The 24,588-nt window shown below is 38.8% G+C and overlaps 1 protein-coding gene across 4 annotated transcripts in view; it reads left to right on the forward strand.

Annotated features, from left to right (window-relative positions):
* Positions 1 to 24,588, forward strand: part of adamts7 (ADAM metallopeptidase with thrombospondin type 1 motif 7) — a 70,142-nt gene that overhangs the window by 555 nt on the left and 44,999 nt on the right. For all 4 annotated transcript variants that reach the window (XM_088372273.1, XM_088372275.1, XM_088372276.1 and 1 more), the window contains exons 2-8: positions 1,079 to 1,446; positions 5,752 to 5,938; positions 6,452 to 6,651; positions 9,099 to 9,182; positions 11,326 to 11,450; positions 15,397 to 15,546; positions 19,671 to 19,814. In XM_088372273.1, coding sequence (XP_088228399.1) covers positions 1,079 to 1,446; positions 5,752 to 5,938; positions 6,452 to 6,651; positions 9,099 to 9,182; positions 11,326 to 11,450; positions 15,397 to 15,546; positions 19,671 to 19,814 — 1,258 coding nt within the window. The remainder of the gene's footprint in view (positions 1 to 1,078; positions 1,447 to 5,751; positions 5,939 to 6,451; positions 6,652 to 9,098; positions 9,183 to 11,325; positions 11,451 to 15,396; positions 15,547 to 19,670; positions 19,815 to 24,588) is intronic.

Raw genomic sequence — 24,588 nt, forward strand, 5'->3', positions numbered from 1 at the left:
AATTGTGAATCACTGCAATTGCAAGAATGGCTTCATAATGCATCCCAAAACACAAAAGCAAATCCAGCAGCCGTCCTTAGTTTATACAAAGGAAGGACAGATGTGCTTGGTCTGGCCACAGCAATGAAGCGTATAAAAGTTTCATTCTCGTGTGCCTTTGGGCAAAGAATACCTTGATAACAGCTCCAAGGCTCACACCGACCTCTCAAAGAAGGATGGAAAATATAATTCCCTGTGCATTTGTAGAAGTTAGTTATTATAAATTTCCATGCTGAAGAGCTCAAAGGACTAATTAATTATTGCCATGGACACTGAAATTCTGTCCTAAATGTTGAAATGCAGGTTCCTGAGATTTGAGCAAGCAAAATGCCACAATAAATGTAATTCCCTGTTCGATAGTGCAACACACCGAACAAACGGTAGTTAGCACATCTGCCTGACATTTCTGAGGTTCAGTGTTTTGAATCTTTGCTATGACCTTCCTTTGTGCAACTTTTCTCTGTTTTCTAGTTTTCTCCCACATTCAAAATATATGCTAGTATGGCTAATTGCAGACTAAATTACCGTATTTTCCGCACTATAAGGCACACCTAAAACCCTCCAATTTTCTTAAAAGCCAACAGTGCGCCTTATAATCCGGTGCACCTTATATACGGACCAATATTGAGCCACTACAGCAGGCGTGTCCAAATATATGGACATATATATGGACAAAGTTTTAAAATGGGCCATATATTGAAGGTGCGCCTTATAATCCGGTGCGCCTTATAATGCGGAAAATACGGTAATACAAACTAAATGGGTTTCTCTGTATACTACAGCATTAAATTCACTTGAACTTTTTTTCACATATGAGTTAAGTCGCCCATGGGGAAATACTTTTTTAATGCACAGCCGATACTGCAGCTGTTCAGAAGGACAGCGAAACCGACGTACAAGACACATGATCAAATAGCTAAATGGATGTATCTGTCTTCTGGGTTGCCCTAGAAACCAAAATACAATACTGGTATTCTTCCTATGCCTTGATTGAATAGCTCATCTTTTCCATGTTGTCTTCCCACCGTGGCTGCAACAGAGAGATTCCTCCAGGACCTTCCTCAGTATGAAGTGGTTCACCCCACTAGAGTGAATGTCAGAGGTCACTTCCTGTCCAACTTCCTGTCTCATCGCGCTCGCCGCATACAGCGTCGCCATGCCTCAGGGGAGTCCAGGGATCAGGAGCGAGTCTTCTATCAGTTGTGGCATGCTGGCCACAGTTTGCACTTTAACTTGACTCTCAACCCACATCTGCTGGCCCCGGGCTTCCTGACAGAAAGTCGGTACGGTGGACTCAAAGGGGTTAAGATCCGCCCCCCTAGATCCGCTCAGTGCCATTTCCTGGGTGAAGTGTGGGATGGGCCTGCTGTCAAAGGGAGCGCAGCAATCAGCACCTGCGACGGACTGGTGAGTTGTACACTGGCAGCTAAAATAACACAATACCAGACAGAAAATTACAGCTGAAGATTGTCACTCCATGATCAGATTTACTTTGGCAATCACTGGGCATGTTAAATGTTAAAAAATAATGAATAATTATAATTACAGACAAAGGTATTCAAACGGTTTAATTTTCTTTTCAATGAAATAGCTTAATTAACCAAGGATGGAAAATCTTTTTACACTCTGTCATTCTCATTTCCATTTCTGGCATCACACCACAAAGAGCCAGTTCAAACACACTGAGGCATAGAGTGGGGAGCTTTCTCATCAATCCTAATAATACATTTCAAGTTCACCCAGAACACTGTAAAAATAAAACAGAAATGTAATGTACAATCAAGAATGCAACGAGTAACAAAAAATCAAATAAAACAAAAACAAATAAAACAATCACTCCCCTTATCCCTATCCCTTATTCAAAAATAAAACAAAGAGAGCTAACACTACAGCATGCATGAAAATAAAATAAATGAAAGAGATATATCATAGAGTACAAGTTTTTATATAGTGTTACAATATTGACGGCATGCCACATTGGAAAATATCTGAACTAAAAAACACTTTCGTGACGTCCTCACTCATTCGCAACATACATAGAACAAATCAGTATGCGTAATTGTCAGGCCAGCAAACAAATGATTCATATGAATCGAGTTACTGGGAACTGGTTCATAAAAAAATAAAATAAAATCAATTTGCATCCGTATGGTTGAGTTGGAGGAAAATGCAAGATGACTTGCATCAGCTGTGAGTGAAAGAGTTCTTTGGGTTGGATAGATGATCTGGAATGGGAAGATGCCTGAATGCTCAACATTCCTACAGAAGGAGATACGGGTTAGTTTTGGGTACTTGTAATTTGACATTGAAAGAAATGAACAGATGGTCAAATGAGGTTTTGTCCGAACCAGTGCAGTTAGAAGACATGACATCAGATCTGAAAGCAAGATTCAGGATGTGGCTCTTGGAGGAGGTAGGAAGTTGTTGCGGTGCCAAGCTGCTCAGCGCCCAGATTGATGTTTTTAAACATTCCCTATATGTATCCATTAGGCCTCACTACAGAATATTTTTAAAGTCGATTATTCTATCCATTATTGCATCAAATAATTGACTACAATTTTTATTTGCCTTAAAGTGTATTAAAATCAGTTGTCTTGATTCCTGTTTATCAACCAATTATTTTTGTTTATTTGGTGTTATTTTGTGATTGAAAAAACAAATAATCATCGGCTAAGTAATATGTATGACACAAGTAGGATGGTCGTTGTTTTCCAAGGTAAAAGCAGATTTTTGGAAATGTCTAATTTTGGTTAAAAACAAAAGATAAATCAGTCTGAAAGAGAATAATTCTTTTTTTAGAGCCTGAAATCAGAAGATTTGGACAATCTTTAGTTAAAAAAAAAAAATGGCAACAGGGGCCATCATCATTGGCACGGCAGATCAAATTAAATTACAAATTATTCTCCTTCAAAATCTATATTTTTGGACCAACTCTGTCCTCCCTTGTTACGAACTTAGGAGTCACACTTGACTGTTTCATTTCATTTGATATATACGTAGATGTGTTTTTTTTTTTATTGTAACATTTGCACATCTTGCAATTTGTCATGATCTCCACTTTTGGACAGGTATGATTCTGGTTTGGCCATCATGTGCATGCATGTCTGATGTTGCTAACCGTGGTCCAAGGGATGCTCAGGGGGTTTGTGTGAATGCTCAGACTGATTACTGCCCCTCAAACCTCCCTTGACAAAGTGTAAAGACAATTTCCCTTGGTGGATACAAATAGAAGAAAAACAACATAAGAATCCTGACTCACCAGTGCTTATTTAAATTGTCTACATTGTTTATTATTCGGGATGGCAAGTTAAAGCAGTTTTTGACTCTTTTGAACTTTTTAATTTGTAGGCCAATGTGATGAAGTGACTGATAAATAAGTCCTCCAGCTTTTGCGTGTTTGGCTTTAGTTTTCTCTCTTCAAAGGGAGCATTCTTGGCAGATTGCGCAAGATGTGTTTTCCATACACTTCATGGACACTGTATGTCGTATATGAAATAATGTAAAATGCAATATTGCACACAAAACCTTTCTGAGAGGAGACCAACACAGTTTTTCACATAATATATGTAATCATTAGTTGTGATTTATTCTACTTAAAGAAAATCTAATCAGCTCTTGTATTCCACTGTAGGATCATTGACTTCATACCCTCAGATATTCATCAAAAGTTGACTATTCATTGAATATTAATTAAAAGTTAAAGGTCTGAGGGTATGGATACTTTGACGCCTTATTTCTACCAAGCCAAAGATACTTAATTTCGGAAACAGAGACAACATATGAGATTCATGATAAAATATGTGAACACCACAATGATCAACAAGGTCAATTTCAAGATCAAATTATAACAGGTCAAAAGGCATTTTTTAGGCATGGAATGAGCCTCGGTTCGTTTGCTTAGTCTCATCTATGTGATTTTCTGGCACATGTGAAGACCCTTCCCACAGAAAACAGTCTTTATCTATAAGTCTGGAAATAAACGTCTAATAATTTCCACTGTGCACACGAGTCAGTGTTAGGTGTCCAGGCTAGTCCACCAGTAATATGGGATCAACATGCTGCCCTTTTGTCACGCTGTGGTCCATCTGGGCGGCTCTTTGGAGAACCAATTACTACAGCCACCTCACAATTCTGAGCTTCGGGGTATTTGTGCAAACTCCGGCCTTCTGTGTAGAATAAAAGGTTGTATGTCTATATATATATATATATATGTATATACGTACTTACCGTATTTTCCGGACTATAAGGCGCAAATACAAACCTAAAATTTTCTCAAAAGCCGACAGTGCGCCTTATAGTCTGGTGCGCCTTATATATGGACCAAATTCCTTAATCTAAACTGGCCCGAAGCATTGTGTCATGAAATCAATCATAAGTGGCCCGCTGAAGACTATGAATCATGAATCAAAAAGACTATGGATCATTATTTTGTGATTATAAAGTAATTTGTTGCATCTGAAGTTGAAATAAAAAAGATAAAATGGAGAATGATTTGATTTGGATTAAAAAGCTGACGTGATGCATTAATGGTGCGCCTTATAGTCTGGTGCGCCTTATATAAGGACAAAGTTTTAAAATGGGCCATTCATTGAAGGTGCGCCTTATAGTCCGGTGCGTCTTATACTCCGGAAAATACGGTATCAAGATGTGTGCCTTGCAATTGGCTGGTACCCTGCCTATCACTCAAAATAAGCTCCAACTCACTCACTACCCTCCTGAGGATGAGCAGGATAGAAGATTAAAGGATGGTGCTCCAGCAAAAAGCCTTTTGATTCTGTTACTATACAGTGAAATGGCTACATATTGGCACTGTGTCAAATGTGCTACAACAGAAACGCCCAAATGGAAACAACAATAGTCGACTTGTCATGATGTCTGACTAAATATCTGATAATTGCTATTTTGGAGGCACAGATTATCATTTGTGCTTTAGAGGGATGATGCATAAGGAGAACATTTGTTTAGAATTCTTTGACTCCATGACATCTTTGGCTGCCTTTTTTTTTTTTTTTTTTTTTTTTTTTTTTTTGAAGGTATCACATTTCTTTGACAGCCTGTATCTACCATTGGCATGCAGAGCATGTGAGGGCTTGGCCTCCAGGGAGACTTCAGTGACCTAATGCACCTATCACATTGATGAACAATTGAAACTGAAAAAACTGACAAAAACAATATTAGAGAACGCATCACTGAGGTGACCACTCGTCTGTGTGAAAAAATGTCAAAAGCTGACAAGTGTGTCATTATGACTACTTTTTGCTGATTCTCGTAGTTGTTTACATTTTCAGTGGCACCACATCAATACTGTAAATATTGTTCATGACGCATTGCTTCACCCTTCTGAGACGTAACTTCTTTGAAACTAGCCAAGTTATTTTTCACTCTTTTTCACTCGCTTGGTCAGCCGATACGCATCAGCTGCCTCGGGAGTCCCCCAGGCCAAAAAGGCTCGATAGGAGTCCGTCAAATTGTCTGCATCACTTACTGCTGGTGTCCACTAACACGTTTTGGGATTGCCTTCACAACAGGCGATCACATCCTTCTTTGTCTCATTGCTATCGTCCATGTGACCTTTGAAGTCCTCCAGCAAATGAATACCCAGTAGGAACACCAGAGCATTGTTATTTTTTGTAAAGGGAGAACATTTTTATACCTCAAGTTGTGGGTGGTGATTTGTAAAATTACGCTAACGTTTCACTCTTCAACATTCAGACAGGATTGTTCAAGTTGTCCAATGAAGAATTCTTCATTCAGCCTCTGGAGAAGCCACATGGTGAGCCCTCGTCACCACAGGCCCATGCCATCTTCAAACGCCATGCCCCCTTCCTGTCATCCTCGAGTCCAGTTGTACAGCCCATCTCAAGGGAACAAGCAGTCAATGGTTCATGTGGCGTCAACGGTAAGTGAGATTTCTTTTTTCCAATACAAACAGTGTAAGTCATTAATATGACCTTTCGGCATTTACACTTAATAATACGCTACATGTTAGGGCATTTAGGCAAATTGTAAAGGAAAGAAAGACTACTGCTATTAGTTGCTCCATCAGGATTATGCCAAAACAAATTTTAATTGACTATTCCCTTACATGAAATGTATTCAACAAAACATCTCAAATGCAAATCAAAAACAACAAAACAAAATGCTATAATGGAGCCAATGTATAGGTTACAAAATAAAAAACAATAGGCAAAATTGTGCTTTTTATTTTTTATTATTATTTTTTTTATTTTATATATATATATATATATCATATATTCATGGCCTTGGGGTTTTTTACGGGCATTTTTTTTAGCTATAATTATGTCTTTAGTACTGCATAAGTGTAGATACCAGTAAGCTATACAAGAGTATCTACCGTATGTCACTAGAGAGCGTGTAGCAATTTAAGTCATCTCACAAATTTGCTGTCTAGACTCCCATCACAGTTTGGAAGAGATTGAGAAGAAGCGGGAATATTGGGAGCAGCGACAGAAAAGGAGAAAGCGAAGGATCCATCGACGGTCGATCAGCAAAGAGAAGTGGGTGGAAACACTTGTGGTGGCGGACCCTAAAATGGTGGAATACCATGGCCACAAAGGTGTTGAAAGCTACATTCTTGCTGTGATGAACATTGTAAGTATGAAGTGCAATAATATAAAATATTGCTTTTGTGTACCTTACATAGCTGGATCCATCAATTTTCTACCTGGTTTATAGCGTCACAGGGAAGCTGGAGTCTTCCAACTCCCCCGTTGATTTAGAATGAGTGGTGGGCTGTCAATCACTGGGCTGCAGTAAATTCATTAAAATGCATCTTGTGAGTGAGCGTCAGTATGACTTGGAGCCACCATTTGCTGAATGAGTGTGCAGACTCTTGCCATTCATGCCAGACGCGTGCTTTTAGCCGCAGGTGAGCCAGTGTGTGTGTACGTGATGCCAAAAGGAAAATGAATATTTTAGCATTTGCATTTAAATGTCAAATGTGCATCCTAATCATCAATGGCCCATTGTCCAATTGTGTTACGTAAAGCAACAAGGACAATTTCAGCATACACGTCATTATCTGTGAATGACAGAACCTGTTATTCTTTTTTTTAATTATTGATCAACATACCTTCACAACAGAATATAATTTTATTGCTTGCTAATGGATTCATCAGTTTGAGGTTATATGTAGTGCAGTAGGAAATGTAATACACCAGACTGTGTCCATATTGTGTACGTTAAGTGGTTTATTTTGGTATTTTAGAAACTGTTATCAATACGCTGCAGGGCATTTTATAATTATTGTTGGTAAATCCTAAAACCACCTTAATGCCACGAAAACTAATTCACCTTGAAAGTATTAACATTGTTTGTTAAAAAATCAAGGTTTTAGCTAATTAGGTTCAACGTGACCTTCAATGTGTTCCATGATTTTTCCCTCCTCACGTCATTGTCTGGTTCCTGATGTTTTATAGTGGCAGTAATTACTACTTCTCTGTTTGGGGTTAAGTAAACTGACTTCTTTTGCGTTATTGCATTGGACTCCCAAGTGATTTTTTCCAAATTCAGCACTGCATGTCTCTGGCAGCAGCTAATTAAACTCCTGTCCGAGTCTCAGGGAAGGGAGGGGAGTTCACTGACGGAGAAGCTTCTGGTTTTGTCGACAATAATAGATTGAGGAAGCTGTTATTATCTCACATATCCTCTCATGCTTTGAAGCTCCAAGCTGCAAAGGGTTTGCATTTATGAAAACAACCTTGCACAATGTCAAGATGGACCTCCTCTCCTTACAATAAGTTATGACATCATCTTCCTCCGTCAGCAGATGTTCCATTGTCTAAGGTTGTGAGCATCAGAAGTTTGTTTTTTTCCTGCTGCTCCACTGTAGGGTGTTGAGCATTATGCATGTGCAACTGCTGTAAAAAGTAAACGGAGGCCAGACTAGAAGCGAATGAATCGAAAAGGGTTGCCGGCTGAATTCAAAGCAAACATTTCAAACTCAGGATGCTGGGCAGACGGGCAGCATGTGGCCCTGGGGCTGAAAATCAACAACTGCGCTTCTTAAACCGGCAGCTTGGAATCCTTATATGTATTCATGAAAAAGTCCATAGAGGCCATAAACGAGGGAAAGAAACACTACTGATAATAACACTGGGGAGCTCAACTGATTATTACACTATAGAATATTGTCTAGCCACTTGAGCAGGAGCTGCCCGGCTGCACACGGAATAAGTCGCCATGAATCATTGCTCCTTTCCAACCTGGTGCCTAAGCATTGGTTGTGTTTTAAGCTGTTCATCCATGCAGCAATCATGTGTAAATTAAAGTTATTAGGCAGCTCATTCCATGATGTGACACGCCTGCTCCAACACTTAATTCAAAGCAGATTTTCAGGCTCTTCTTATTTGCACCGTTGAAGTGAGTGGATGCTTGCGTGACGCAAAATAGCTCATATCAGGGTGATTGGTTGGATTGCAGAGTGGCCCTCACAAGATTTAAGCTCCAGGTTCATACCATTTTGAAAGCACCTTTAATCTTCAGCTATATTTGTGTTATATCAAAATCATCCTTTTGAGTGAGCCTCCTGGTGTACTATAATCATGTCCCACCATCAAATATTTTCTCCCTGTGCAGTTTTCAAGGCCATTATGACAGTCTTCATTTCAATCTGAAGGTATATAGACAGAAGACATTGCAAATGTTCTGTTTACAGTACAGTATACAAACCACTTTGCATCCCATCACAGGTGAAGGATTCCTGACATTTGCGATTCTGACCTTGCGTGATTGTTGTCTCTGTTATGTCAGCATTGTAAGAGCCATAGCCTCCGAGGAAAAAGTTTCACTATAACTCAACTTTCAAGGAGGTTTATATTCAAAATCAATTCATACTGTTTGTACTTGTGCTCCTCATTCTGCACGCACGCATTGATGGCAAAAAAAAATCTTTTTTCATCTTAAATAAAAATTATCTTAAATAAAAAAAAATCAAGTAACGTTCATGACAACTAAGTTTCACAGGATTCCATTCTGCTCCATGTTAAACAAAAAAGTGAAAATGTATATTATTCTGCCCTCCGTATTTCTGTTTACAGGTAGCAGGTCTTTTTCAAGACCCAAGTATTGGAAACGCCATCAACATTGTTGTGGTTCGACTCATCTTACTGGAGCAGGATGAGGTAAAATGCTTTGTCTTGATTTTGGCTTGCGATGCTAATTCCAAAAGTCATTCTGGCACAATTAAGGTCTCTAACCTCCGACACTCATTTATGCAGCCATAATTACCAGCTGCTTCGGTGAAAGACAAGTGAAAGTCATTATTCGAGACTCTTTGTTGAATATTAACTTGGCAGATAAAATGATTGGCACCCTGCAGTTCCACAATCAAACCCGCAGTAGTCAAGAAAGTGACTTGGGCTTGATTGACATTGAAGGTGCCCAGTTCCAATTTAATGTCTGTATCCAATAGTTTGACTTTCTGTTTAAATGTGGATTTGAAGTGACACATTCAGTAGATCTGTATTTACAGTCATAGAACACACACAAATTAGCAGTTTTGAAAGCAGCACATATGATTGATATTTAAGAGTGTCATTAACATCCTTGCAATCATTTCTTTTGTAAGTTAAATAGTCACATTTCCTCTTGACTATGTTTTTCTTCACGCTCATTTCACATTTCATTTTTTTTTTGGGTCATTTTGTACTTCACATCCTGCCCACACAAATGCAATGTCCTTTAATGGTTATGTGTTCACTTTTACATCCAGTATCAGGCAAGTTCGATTTCTACACTCAGTAGTATAAAGTTCAATTCACATATTTTAAAATAAGGTCATTCATTTCAGAAGTAACAATTTAATTTTTTAAGTAAGATCACTGTTCCAAAAATAAAATATTCAAAGTGTTTTTATTTCTTATTATTATATTGCGACATGCCATTATTAGCATTAACCCATTGTTGTTGCCACCCATTCAGTCCATGGTACTCACCAGCTACAGCCATCACACTGCACTCACAAAACTACGAGACAAAACATGTTGCCTGAATGCTTTTCTTTAAAAATGTTTTATTGACAATTAAAACAAAAATACCATTGTCATCCTTGACATGCAAGCATAACCAAATTCTAAATAATACAGGAATAATAATAAATATAATAATATAACAATAAATATAATAAATAAATAAAATAGGAACCAAGCTGGAATAGGAATTGGGCACTGCACTTATTATGCATGTCCCGCTAACTGCCTCACACACTCCAACTCCCCCCAGTCTTCAGATGAGGTGTTTTTATACATCGTATCCTGTAAGCTTTGGTGACGCAACTGTTAAAAAAAATAAAAAAAACACCAGCGACTTCAGAGTGCTCCCAAGCCAAAATTATTTCATCACCACAATAAACCCCCCTGAAAAAAAACCCACTTATTTCTACCAAGGACTAACATGCAGTAACTTATCTTCCCGATTGTTCGCCAACCAATTTAAATTTCTCAACAGCAAAATCAGCCACAAGCTGTTCTTTGCCAAGGCTGAAATTACTCTTGGTGGCTAGTGTTGCCAATTACCTAAGTTTATCCCCCAACATATAAAGGCTCATTTACAATGTGCCTACAGGTTTTCCATGGAAGTCTAACAAAATGTCATTCAAAAAATGAATGAGCATGTTCCCAAAAAAGTAAAATTGTTTGTTTAGTTCATGCAAAATATGAATGTGTTCATTAACTTTCATTCATTGAAATTGTTCTGCTACAGCACTGTCCACATCTATTTTTTTTTATGCGTGTTCGCTCATTTTGGCACAATGGTGAGGAACACCCTCGAATGGCTGCAGGCCAATCAGAGGTCACATCAAAACAAACATTCACCGCTATGGGCAAAATAAAGCCTTCAAAAAGTAGACCAGCCATTTTGTCCATTAACCTATCACAAAGGTTGTTGCTTACTTTTTGCATGAAATCGAAATGTATTTCTATTTAAGTGACCGTTTCCATTTTGTCTACCTCATATCCGTGCTTATCGATTTGACACTTTTGAGCAATTATCAAAATAGCGTTGTTTTCTCTGCTGGTAGCAGCAGCATCCGTTCAGGTGTAAATGCTGTCCAGATAACTGTTATCAATGTCTGTTTGGATGTGGGGGATGGGAATTCAAACAGCAAACCAACATCTTTTTGGCAGTTTGTCCATCAAATACATGTTTTTCTCTTTGCTGTAAACAATTTGTTACTTTTCCTCACTTATGGTACATTTTCTTCAAAACGTTGCTCTTTTCCTTTAATTTCCCACCCTCTGCTGTGTTGTGACATTTGATGTGCAGGAAGACTTAAAGATAACGCACCATGCCGACAACAGCTTAAATAGCTTCTGCAAGTGGCAGAAACAACTCAACATGAAGGGCGACGATCATCCTCTGCACCACGATGTGGCCGTTCTCCTCACAAGGTAAATAAAAGCTTTGCTGGAAGTGAACTGGAATGAACTTACTGGAGGGGAAATAATTACAAGCACTTTTTTTTATGTGATAGGAAGCCCTTGTAGAAAGAGAGATGAAAGTTGCACAGTTTTAAGGGGTATAGACAAGGCCATTGCAGCTGGTGGATGAAAGGGGTGATGACACTCAAGGAGTTTGTTGAAAGTTTATATTGTCCAATCGTCCACGTACAATTGAAGCATGACTTGCTGATCTTTTTTACTGTAAAAGTAATTACTACTCTCCTCACACAAACTTCTTGTTAGCTATTGGATGATGTGCCCTCTAATTTTCCCCATCTCCCCATCTGCTGCTTTGTGCCTCCCCTCTGCCCATTTGTTTCAGAAAGAAAACTCTAATGGCTGAAATGAGAAGAATACTACTTATTGTCTGATCTGTTTCTTTAATAGTCAGTGGGATAAAGCATATCTAACAAACTAAACATTTACCGTATTTTCCGCACCAGTTAAAAAAGGCGCACCTTCAATGAATGGCCCATTTTAAAACTTTGTCCACATATAAGGCGCACCGGATCATAAGGCGCACCTTCAATGAATGGCCCATTTTAAAACTTTGTCCATATATAAATCCATATATTTGGACACGCCTGCTGTAGTGGCTCAATATTGGTCCATATATAAGGTGCACCAGATTATAAGGCGCACTGTCGGCTTTTGAGAAAATTGGAGGTTTTTAGGTGCGCCTTATAGTGCGGAAAATATGGTATCCATCAGACACTAATGACCAAATGCATGGGAATTTATGTACACTTATGGAGCAACTATTAAGATTACCACGGAAAACACATTAGTTAATGAACAAGAAGTGTAATTGCCTTGCACTCTGTCCACAGGTATATAAGGAGGACCAAAAGTGCCCAAATCAAAAAGAAATAAAAGTGAAAATAACAAACAAAAATATACCGTATTTTCCGGACTATAAGTCGCTCCGGAGCATAAGTCGCACCAGCCATAAAATGCCCCAAAAAGTGAAAAAAAACATATATAAGTCGTTCCGGAGTATAAGTCGCATTTTGGGGGAAATTTATTCGACAAAAGCCCACACCAAAAACAGTCATGAACGAGCAACAACAGGCTAAACGATAGCAACAACAGGCTAAACGATAGGTATGCTAACGTGACAAACTCAAACAAAGAGCTGAGAACGGGCCTGACGTAACATATAGAGTGATTAAGGACAACTATTACATGAATAACATGTTTATAAAACCATCGGTGTCACTCCAATTCATTAAATAGCAACAACAGGCTAAACGATAGGTATGCTAACGTGACAAACACAAACAAAGAGCTGAGAATGGGCCTGACGTAACATATAGAGTGATTAAGGACAACTATTACATCAATAACATGTTTATAAAACCATCGGTGTCACTCCAATTCATTAAATCCATTGATCGTTCTTTGTCAACAATGGGTGCGCACGGCTGAGGGCGCTTGCACTTCAAAATATTCCACAGACTCATATAACGATAGAAACTATATTTCAAATAACTATAATACAAGCCAATAATATTATCAAACCATCCGTGCACTTTAAATCCATTAAATCCATCGATCAAATTACTCGTTCTTTGTCAACATCGTCAGCCTCGTCTTTATTCCACAGATCTACTATATAACTATATTGTAGCGTTAACAAAGTACAAGGATAGACGTGGGTTTGGTAAACGGCTCTTTATTAAACAAAACAAACTTCCAAGCATGTGGCAGCGTGGACTTTCAGACACGAGAGCTCCATGGCATAGGACCGGGCGTGCGTAATGGCCATGTCCGAGCCCCACGCACCGTTCGCGGACAGCCACTCGGCCGAGCGCCGACCCCCGACTCAGTAGAGTAGGACCGGGCGTGCGTAAAAGCGATAATAGTTTTTCAAACCTTCTATGTCACTCCAAATCCTTAATTCCTTCAAACTCTTTGTCCTCCGTGTCACTTAGAAATGATCACCGCTAATGATGCCGGTAGTCCTTACGTGGATACGTTTGTCCATTATGTAAACAACCGCCGCACCGCGCCGTGCTACTGACGTCACTTGAAATAGTAATCCATTGGTACATCACGGTTCTCCAAACTTTCTTTCTGCTGCTCGATTACTGTTTTCAGCTGCATATTTTACAACTTGAAGTTTGTAACCTGCAAAATATGAGTGTCTTTTTGGTGCCATTTTTCTTAAGCCCACCCAATTGATGAGTCATGGCCAACGGTGAAATTTAGAGCGCCCTCATCCAGTTTCGTCTGAAAATATATATATTTTTGGTTGTTTTATCAAAGTCAAAGTCTACTTTATCATCATTTTTTTTTTTAATATACTAAGACACACAAAGAGATTGAAATTACGTTCCCACTATACCTCGGTGAGATAGTACACATATGCATACAAGCAACACAAAAAAAAACCAAGAAGGCACAAACAATGAATAAATAAGAGTGTCGAATAAATGATAAATAAACAAATAATAATAATAAATAATGATAAATATAAGAGGAGCAGAAATGGAGCAAGTGTACATACAGCAGACAGTGGACTTGGATATGGCGCTTTAAAGTGTTAATTGCTTTATTTGATGTTTTCTCTATTTTTTATGTTTTGAATATGTTCAAGATAAAGATATAAAAGCATGTGAAGTGATCAACTATACTAAAAATAACATGGGAAGTGGTCAACTATACTTGTAAGTAAGTGATGTCTTAATGATCAAGTAAAAATTTGTGAAAAAAACCATATACAAGTCGCTCCTGAGTATAAGTCGCCCCCCCCACCCAAACTATGAAAAAAACCGCGGAAAATTACAGTAATTGGAAAAAATTAATTAAAATATATACAGTGATCCCTCGTTCATCACGTCGATGCGTTCCAGAACCACCCGTGAAAACCCGCAAAATAGTTGGGGTATCTGTATTAATGAGAAATTTAAACACCATTGTTGGCTGCTCGAGTGCATGTGTGTATAACAAGTCATTTCAAAACGAGGTTTTCTTGCCAAACGATGCATAATGTCCACCTTCAGAATTACGGCATAATACTAACCATCATGCATAGCATAACCAAAGTGAGTCACGGTTGCGCATGAATCTCCTATTGCATTGTGGTCCAGTACACAATATTAAAGCATTTTACATCCTCCTCAATACCTTAGATATAATAAAATGTTTAAAAGGGGCACATAAACTTTTTCCATTCCCTTAAAACCCAATCCCACACTGTTCTGTGCATGTATTTTACCTTTACAGTAAATAAAAGAACAAACGCGTGATATTGTCACGTATCCCAACTCCTTCTGCACCGGTTGGTGTTTCTTCCCTCGCGCATGGCCGGCTGCCGCCTCCTGCGCTTGAACTCAGTCATATGCGCACTGACGCACATTGCTCAGAGGCACGCCTTGCGCTATCAATGTGTATTCAAACACTGTTCTCCCGTCACTCATAAACCCGCAAAGTAGCGCATTCGTGAAAGGTGAAGCGTGAAATGGCGAGGAATCACTGTATCGATTCATATTTAATTGTATTTATATATTTATTTTGTATTTCCACATTTAGTTTTCCATTTATTTTTTGTATTTACTTTTATTTTGTATTATATATTTTCACCAGACTAAACATTTTCTTTATATACTGCTTGAATTGAAAATGATAGATCTTTGTGAAACCTCTTAATCAAAGATAACAGTCACATAATACTTGTTTCATTTCAAAGCAATCATTGCAAACATGTTGACACAGAAGTTATTCTGCCAAATAAAAATAAAATAAAATAAAAATCTGTCTTAAAATGAAATGTAATACAGTACTCTTCACTGAGTACTCGAAGAGGTTTGAGCACATGACATGGCATAAAAATATTATTGCTTGTTTATATAGACATCTCGGACATCTGAGATTGCATCCTCTGTTTCCACAGGAAGGACATCTGTGCATCCATCAACAAGCCTTGCGAAACGCTGGGTTTGTCCCATGTGGTAGGAATGTGTCAATCACATCGAAGCTGCAGTATTAGCGAGGACACGGGCCTGCCGCTGGCCTTCACTGTTGCGCATGAACTGGGTCACAAGTAAGCTTCCAAGACACACTATTCTTACACGTTGTCTTTTACACAAGTACACGAAAGATACATTTAAGAACAAGGACGTGCAGAGAAATGTGGAGGGGCAGGTGCTCAAAGTTGTAAAAGGGGCACATCTTTTTGTATTATAAATATTGTGGGAACTATATAGGGGCACAACAGGCTCATTTGTTGCCATGCAATACAAATGTGTGTCTTCCTTACTGGAGATTTAGGCAAGCAAATTGAGAGCTTGTTGTACAGAAATGCTAAGGTAGAAATATGTGGTGTACGGCGAACCTTGGCAATAACACAAAATTCATGACCTTCGCAAACACTACCAAATGTTTCAGTAGTATACAGTAATATGTTTTTCTTAACTTAACAATACATTCATAATACTCTTGATGGACTGATTTGACCTTTCCCAGAAAGGGGAGCAGTAGTATACAATAATACGTTTTTCTTAACTCAACAATCCATTCATAATACTCCTGATGGACTGATTTTACCTCAACCTTTCTCAGAAAGGGGAGCATGCATTAATTGAATAAACACAGCTTCCACTGAGTTAGAAATAAATCAAAACAAACATGAACTTTGGAGGCATATGCATTTTGTTGGACAACAATTAATTGATTTAAATGAGAAAAATAATGCAACAGCCCTCGGCTTGAATTAGTTCAAGTGAATTTGATTACCTCGTTAAAACGTATATTACTGTAAATGTATGTGCAAGGAATGTTTTAAGTGAAATTTTAACATTTTCAACAGTCATATGATGTAACAACTACTATGCGAGGTCAGGTCGCAAAGTGGCAGCTTTAAGCCGAGAAGCTCAAACTTCCGTCTCCCCAGCTACTTTGTCCAATTCTTTCAGGGGGTCTTCTGAGGCATTCCCAGGCCAACTAGGAAACACAGTGCCTCCAGCAATATTTTATAAAACAGTTTTTTTTGTTTTTGTTTTTTAAATACAAATACAAAAAAAAATACAAAGTGTGCTTGAATAGGCTCCTACACGCCCGTAACTCTTGTGAGTGTAAGTGGTTCAAATGATGTATGAATGAATGAATTAAAGGTAACGTGTATTGATTAATGGTGACTTTTGATAACAAGTGACAAAAGCAGCAGGCCAGGCTTTTTTGCGCTGTTGGGGTGTACTGAAATGTTATAATGAAAACACTGGCTAAGCATTGATTGCTGATACTGAATGGACAGCTGTTTATGATATTGTAATGATGTTGTTGCTGGTGTGCGTCAGTGTTCAAATAAGAGTATGATTTGATGTGTCAAGCGTGCAGTCCGCGTTAATTGTTCCAACATGACCTTCCGCTAAATCAAATGCGCTTTTAAAGCTGTCACAAACAATTTTGTATCCTGTTGATTTCCAGCCTTAATATCAAACGCATCGATCGTACACGTGTAGTGAAAGAGGCTCAGCCGTCTCTCGCGTACATATGGGCCTCTGTGTTTGTGCAATCTTGAGCTGCAGAGGCGTGTTAGGTCGGGGGGGTTGTGATTGGGTAAACACGTGCAATCCATTTGAAATGGGTCGGTTTGAACGTTTGTTGACTTGATTACAGCCCACGCCGTTCAGCTCCTCTTTTTCCCCTTTAAATTGCTTCCATTTCTCATTAGTCACCTCTGTTCAGCATAGGAACTGGTGCGCTCATTTAATACGTAGTGAGCTGGTGATAACCGCTCATGACTTAAATATGCCCGCAGGCCTCATGTTTCTAACCCCGGTCGTTCATGTTCCCAGTCCCCACAGTCGAATGCCGCCCCGTAGCATGATTTAAACAGCAGCGTATGATATTGATAATAAATAAAACAATATTAATGCCATATCTACAATTAATTAATTTCTACCATCATTCTGACATCTTGTATGCAGGCTGAGATCGCATTTATGAAAGAAACATGATGACATCTACGTTCATGTCCGCGAGCCTCCCAATTTGTCTGCCGAGTCCCACATCAAATTCACCAATCTCGCGTTACACTGGCTGCACGACTATTTATGTAGATAACTATGTGGTAACTTCAGTCTGACTTTCTTCCACCAATTTGTCATTCTGCTGTGTATCTTGGGCCTGCCCAAAAATCAGGATATGCTAGCATTTCCGCATACAGATACAGAATCTTGATTTTACTCTCGTTGGCCTCTTCAGGTTCACACTCTTTTCCACAGTTTGTACTAAAATATGTTGAAGAGAATAAGAATAAATAAGAATGAAGGTGCATTTTGTCTTTTTACCAGGAACATAACCAACGTGTCAATTCTTATGTGATGCTATTCAAGACTTTCATGCCAGCCTTTTTCAGTTGTCTTTTATTTGGTAGGACTACTCCCTTCAGTGAAGTCTTTTTTTTTTTTTTTCGGTAAATATATGCTTTAAAGCAGGGGTGTTTCGCGGGCTACATTGTAGTCATAGCTTCTTTCAGAGGGCCGTTATGACTGTCAACCCAAATAAATGTATGAGCACCTCATATTATATACAGTAAAAGCTGCAAAACAAACTGACAAATAACTCGTTTTCAAATCAGACGAGTAAAAACTGGTCAAATATTAAAAAAAAAAAAAAGATATTAAAAGTGAAGACAATTTGCAATTCTAGTAATGACACACGAATTTGATGCACAATTTGTCTTTGCCGGCCACATAAAATGATGTGACGGGCCGTATCTGGCCCCCGGGCCTTGAGTTTGACACCTGTGCTTTACAGTATAGCATTAGTCCCTTAATTTTTGTGTCATGGACTCATTTCATGGAAAGCAATATTTTTTTACCGACAGTCATTAGTGTCATACAGGTCACAGTTCTGTTGAGTCTAGTTGTGATAATTAGTGGGAACCTTGTACTTGTTTCCCTTTGAGCCGACCCCGTCTTGGGATTTACTGCTCTTTTTCACATTATGTGACTAAGATGGCAGTTTTAACGTCTGAATAGAGGTGTTTTTTTTTTTTTTTTCCTCAGTTTCTCTGTGCAATCTGATACCAAATTGCCCACAAGCCTGTGCCGGTCTTCGACCCATTGTTTGGAAAATGATGCTCAATACAGTTAGAATCTGCAGTTTAAACTTTCCATTTCTTTCCCTGAATGAAATGCTTTATTATAATGTTAGTGGTGTTATTGTTAGTGGGGTTTTGTGCCATTATCTTTATGTGGGGTAAACAATCTGTCAATCACTTGATTTGCTTCAAGCTAGCAAAGAAAATGTTTCTCTGGAGTTGATTCTGCTGCTGCTCTGGAATTGATTCGCCTCCACTAAAGATGAGCGAGTCCATCTCAAAATGAAAGGCCAAGTTTGAAAATATGGGACGATCTGTTATTGTTGTTAAACCTTTCCATCAGAGGTTCCTTTGTCTCATTTGTGTACATAACTTGGTGCCTCCTTCAGCAAACAACAACCTCACCATCCTTTTCTTACTAATGGTGGCTTCATTATGTTCCATGACCTTCATATAGTATTTCATCTAGACTGCTGATGTTACCAGTATTCATGTTAAGGTCTTAACAGGTTTGTTTTCCTTGTTCTACCTATTGGAAATCTGGTTCTCAGCAGTTTTTTTGTTTTTTAGGGCATTTCTTATGGTTAAATTGGCGATTGATCACTAACTTCTGTCAATGTAAAAAATATTTATAGACCATTTTGGGGTTTTCTGTATAAATAAAGTCATCACAGGGAACACCAAATCTGAAACTCAGCATGGACAGTCCCGGGAAACAAAAAAACACTTGTCAATTACAACTTTGATTACTTTTGCTCACTTGAAAATTGGTATGCAAAAGTCTTTGTGACCAGTATGTGCGCTATACATTGTGCCGTTCTTTCTCTATTTTTCAGTCCATGAACCAATTTCAATCTATCCCCTGTTTATAATTACAATCACATTCTTTTCCCAACTAATGTAGCTGGAATCCAATCAGGGAAAGCCCGGTTTTGTTGATAGCAAACGTTCTCAAAGACTCAACATAAATTGGCATTATAATTTTAATAAAGAAGCACCATGGGGAAATTTTACATATACAATTCATCTCATGCATTTCTAAATATCGGAGAGGGAGCAGCAGTCATGTATGTGTACTTTCCATATATTTTCTGAATGTTTGATATTTTGCTTCTCCACAGTTTTGGGATTCAGCACGATGGCAATGGTAACGACTGTGAACCCATTGGAAAAAAACCTTTCATCATGTCTCCGCAGTTGCTCTATGGCACCTTACTGCCCAGGTGGTCCAGATGCAGTCGGCAGTACATCACACGCTTCCTGGAGTGAGTTTCACACAATGTATGAGCTGCATTCACAACTAATCCCGCAGTTTTCTTTTAATGTTGTGAAGTCAAAACAAAATGATTTATATTGCCCTTAATCACAAAATTTTCAAAGGGTGGCCAAAGGGGGGGGGCACTGCATAAGGTGTGGTGGCCATATGCGGACTGGGACATGGAGGTGGGGGATGATGGTCAACTGTACTATCTAAAAAATATACAAAATTGAATTGTTTCAAATGTACATGTTGCGCACCATATAAGTTACAAAACTATATAGCGATGATACGGTCTGTACAAACTAGAACTGAACTTAAACTTGCGTACAGCCTACACCACCACGGAAGGTTTGATGATCAACTCCAATCTCCAAAATTTACAAAAGTGCATTGTTTATTTTACTACATCTACATGCTGTTGTTATTAAGTTTTGTAGCAGTTTAAAGCATTTTGGCATAAAACACAGCTTATGGCATTTAAAAAAATATATACCATCTGGGTTTTCTGTGTCCGCTCTGACCTGCTGGTGAAACATTGGGTTCTTGTGTTTGTTCATCTCCTCAACTTCTTTGTCCAGCTCCTGCAAGTTGATTACTATTACAGCTGACACTGGGGCTGGAATCTGTTTGCTTCTGCTCAGTGCTTGATCCCTGTTTCTTTACAAAAAAATGGGAGGTATCACCTTTCCTTTTCATTCTTCCCTATTTCTTATTCAAAAGTCTGATTAACTCGCATAGAGAAAGCAAAATATGGTAGAACTTCATTTACGTTATTCTAACACCATGTTAAAAATGAAGTGAATTGCTGCTAAATTGTCTGTTCATAAACGGACTTATCAAAACTTATTTTGTGGTAACTCTACTGTATCTGTGCGCTTTAAACAAGGGTTTTTACAATTGATGCACTTGTCTGGTTTCCAAGGACGGCAGTCACTCAGCTGAACACGACAGCCACATAAAAACTAAGCTCGACAGTCCAGCGTCTTTAAGTTACAATGCCTCAGTTACTTTTAATTTCCCAATTTAAAATGAACATGCCAGCAACATCTAAAGGCTATTTGCTGGCGCTGCTGTTTGTGACTGTCCACCTGTGCTGTAATTTGGAGCCTGAAGGAACTGTGTGTCAGCTCATCCAATGAACAGCCAGAGTGCAGCACACACGCCTGTGCTGAGCGAGGCTGCATTCACGTGCGCTGGGAGTTTTGTTCGGAAATGCTCCAGCGATGCTGTACAGTACTATGTGTAAAGAGGGCCATCTTCAGCGGGGTCACACTGGGTGTGCCCAGGGCTTGGATGAGGGTGGCAATTGCTCCGCCAGTGCATGCACACAGTTGAGAAATAATGATATCTCCCAGGGGGACATGGGAAAAACTGGGAAAAAAAACTATCTGGAGGGAAAAAAAAGATAAATTCCGAGAAGAGGCCATAGTGGGAGGAATCCGCCTTCCAGGACGACCATCCTGCAATGGTTGCCTAGTAGGCAATTTTTAACATCATATTAATTTTACAATATTGGTTAGAATAACATGAAACTCCATTCGATAAGAAGAAGCGGAGCATGGATGCCTAGTAGAATGGATGCCGAGTAGGCAATTTTAACTTAATATAATGCTGTACAATATTAGTTAGTAAAACATGAAAGTCCATTTGATAAGAAGAAGCGCAGCAGGAACACGTCAAGAGTGAAATGGGCCCCAACTCCCCCGCCTAGTTGCATGAATCTTCACAGCGCGGCCCACCGCAGATCTTGTCAAGGTCAGTCGGTTCACAATCTTGACAGCGACATCAAATTCAGTCCTCGTCACCAACCCTGTTTCAAGGTGGGGTGGAGGGGGGTAGGCGAGAGAGTAGAAGCTGCAATCAAATACACGTACTTCAATTAAATGCGACTGTTTCGGAATCAGTCATGTTTTAAACATTTCTATTGAGCTACATTATAATCTAACATCCATAATTTGAAAATCCTTCACATTTTAACCTTCAATTTCAACAACTAAGGGAGGTTTCAAAACATGAGTGGAAATCTCCTGGGCTGAAAGCCAACTGGCTCAGAATTCAGTTACATCTGGCTCGTGGATTGACGTGATCACTAGTATGGAGGTGGTCTATACATTGAGCACTATTAAATCACGAGTGTCAGAAGTCTTTGCTGTTTAGAAAGGTAAGAGTGTCAATAGTAGCTGCAGATTCTTGACTCCCCGCCACCAAAAGTAGGCTAATAATAATTCAACTATACATGACTAGAAACAAACTATCTAGTACACTGGTACTGTACCACAAACACATTAATGCGACATAAGACAGTCAAAAGTAATCATTATAACCAGGGCTGTGGACTCGGTCGGATTTTTGCACCGAGTCCGAGTCCGGCCTCTTGACCACCGAGTCCGGGTCCGGGTCCGGCTGTCCATTTTTTCTGTTAGTTCATGTGACTGCTTAGTCTTTATTCAAGGCTAATTTAGATCAAAATCAAAATAATGATATAAGCTGGGTGACATAATCATCCTTGACATTGGTACATAATGTAAACATTAGCCTAAGTGCAACTCAACGTGGCCGCATTGATCGTAAGCAGGGCTGTGGACAGTATTCCGACGTGCATTCTCAGCAGCATGATGAAAATAAAATTGAACGTATTTTTTTTTTTATTGTCGGACTCGGTGGACTCGGTCAAAATCAGCACCGAGTCCGAGTCCGGCAAAAATGACAGAGTCCACAGCCCTGATTATAACCACTGCAAAATCATGCAAAGCGTCTTTTTAACAGCAAGGGGTCTGTTTAATAAAATGCTCTGACAAGAAACGCTAATCTGCTGTGTATTTATTTTTTACCCTTGCTCGCAGCTCCAACACCATAGCAAGAGTAACAAGGCTTAAATATGGTCACTATGGTAACTCTTAATCATGCAACCCACACCAGAGAACAAATATAACGTGCATGAATTATACAAGCAACATAAAAACTGGGGTATTAGAAGATAGAGCAATAATATGTATGTCGTTTTTGATTGCATGTTAATTGTCCTGATAACAAGTACTCTGAATTGGTTCCACAGTAGACTGGGGGGGGTTAGGGTTAGGGGAGTGAACAGTGTACTGACAAGATTTTGTCACAGATGTTAAGATATGAGCTAGCTATTTCATGTTGTTCTCCTGGGCCTTCTTTAAAGATTAATTTTGTTTATCACTTGCAATAGTTTGGAGTCAATATACATTCAACTGGAACAAGAAATGGCCTATGCGGGACACCTTATGTAATATACCATATCATTTGATTTATTCTTAACTAGCAAACAAGACCAAAGACCTTTAAGAAAATTTCAAAATCTGCTGTGGTTCTGAAAACAAACTGCCATTTGTCTCAAAGGTCAAGATGGAAACAGAAAAAGTGAGGCTTGGCACAATTGATGGTCGCCTTGGTAATGTGCTCTTTCGTATTGTCATGGTTTTTTGTCATTTCAATTCTTCAGCATTCTCCTTATTTTCACCAGAGAAGACTTCTTTAGTATTAGGAAGTCTATTCAAGGCCTGTTTTTTGATATATTACCTGAGGACGAGCAGCACTATATGTATATTGCATACCGGAGACATAGGCAACGTTAACAGAGCAAAACTCAACCATTAATCCTAAAACTAAGCAGTACATTGACAAAAATTCAAATTTCTGCACCACTGATATACCACACTTAAAGATTCATACAGATTTGTTACCCTTATAGCATTGGGTTTGTCTAGTCCTCTTAATGTGTCCACACTGTGGTCCTATATTAGTTTTTGTTACATTTTGTGTGCCCGAACAAAGGTGTTCCTCATGTTCCAAAACAACAAGCTAACAATGACAGAACGAGCAGCTAAACATGCAGTGTCATCTTCTGTAGCTGATGCCATTTTAGAGGGTCCTAATGCTGTTTGTTTTGCACAAACTGAGAGTATTTATTTATCAATGGTGGCGGAGGTACGTAATCCACATATTACATACAATCCTCTAATTGGTTTACCACCCCAATCTACATAAAACTTAATGACGTCTTCTGATTGGTTCATCGGGTATACATACATATGACGTCTACACAATAACTCACAATAATATTTACAGATTTTGGAATTCGGACCACACAAAAGGCGCACCTTTGTTTATTGAGAAAATGAAAGGTACCTTATGGTGCGGAAAATACGGTATTTAGAACTTTTGAATACGAGCAGCCTGTAAATGGACACCAAATACTAAACGCAGTACACTTAAAGAGGGAAAAGATATGCTAGAACAAATAATTAGAATATTTGTGTAAAATGTCTACATACATACACACGATTAACCTAAACATGCAAATTCAGTTCATTCGCCTTGAGGTGGATATACAAATGTAGCATACATACTTCATTGGCGTCGGGCTTTGTGGTAGAGTAAGGTCATCAGCCACATGAGCCTCCATTTAATGCATTCTTTCCAGTCAAGAGGCAGAGGCACTCATGAAGAACATTTTAATTGCTCCTGGTTTGAATCAGTCTTATTCACACGGCTCATGCTAAAGTTAGTTATGGCAAAATTATATACAATTATCTTACTCATTATGTATTCAAGACCTTAGATTATAAAGTATGTTTCTATGGAGGTGACAGAGTAGAGGATATTAAGGCTGTAATTGTTTTTTAAATTAAAATTGAAAAAATGCATGCACATCAAGTGGCAATGGATTAATGCAATGGCCTTCGGATGAATGTATTATATACACACAACAGTATATTATGAATTTCTGGTAGAAAAGTGAGGCGGGGAAT

This window comes from Syngnathus floridae, chromosome 3, assembly GCF_059516105.1.
Source record: "Syngnathus floridae isolate MCC-2025c chromosome 3, RoL_Sflo_1.0, whole genome shotgun sequence".
In the NCBI taxonomy this organism is placed as follows: domain Eukaryota; kingdom Metazoa; phylum Chordata; class Actinopteri; order Syngnathiformes; family Syngnathidae; genus Syngnathus; species Syngnathus floridae.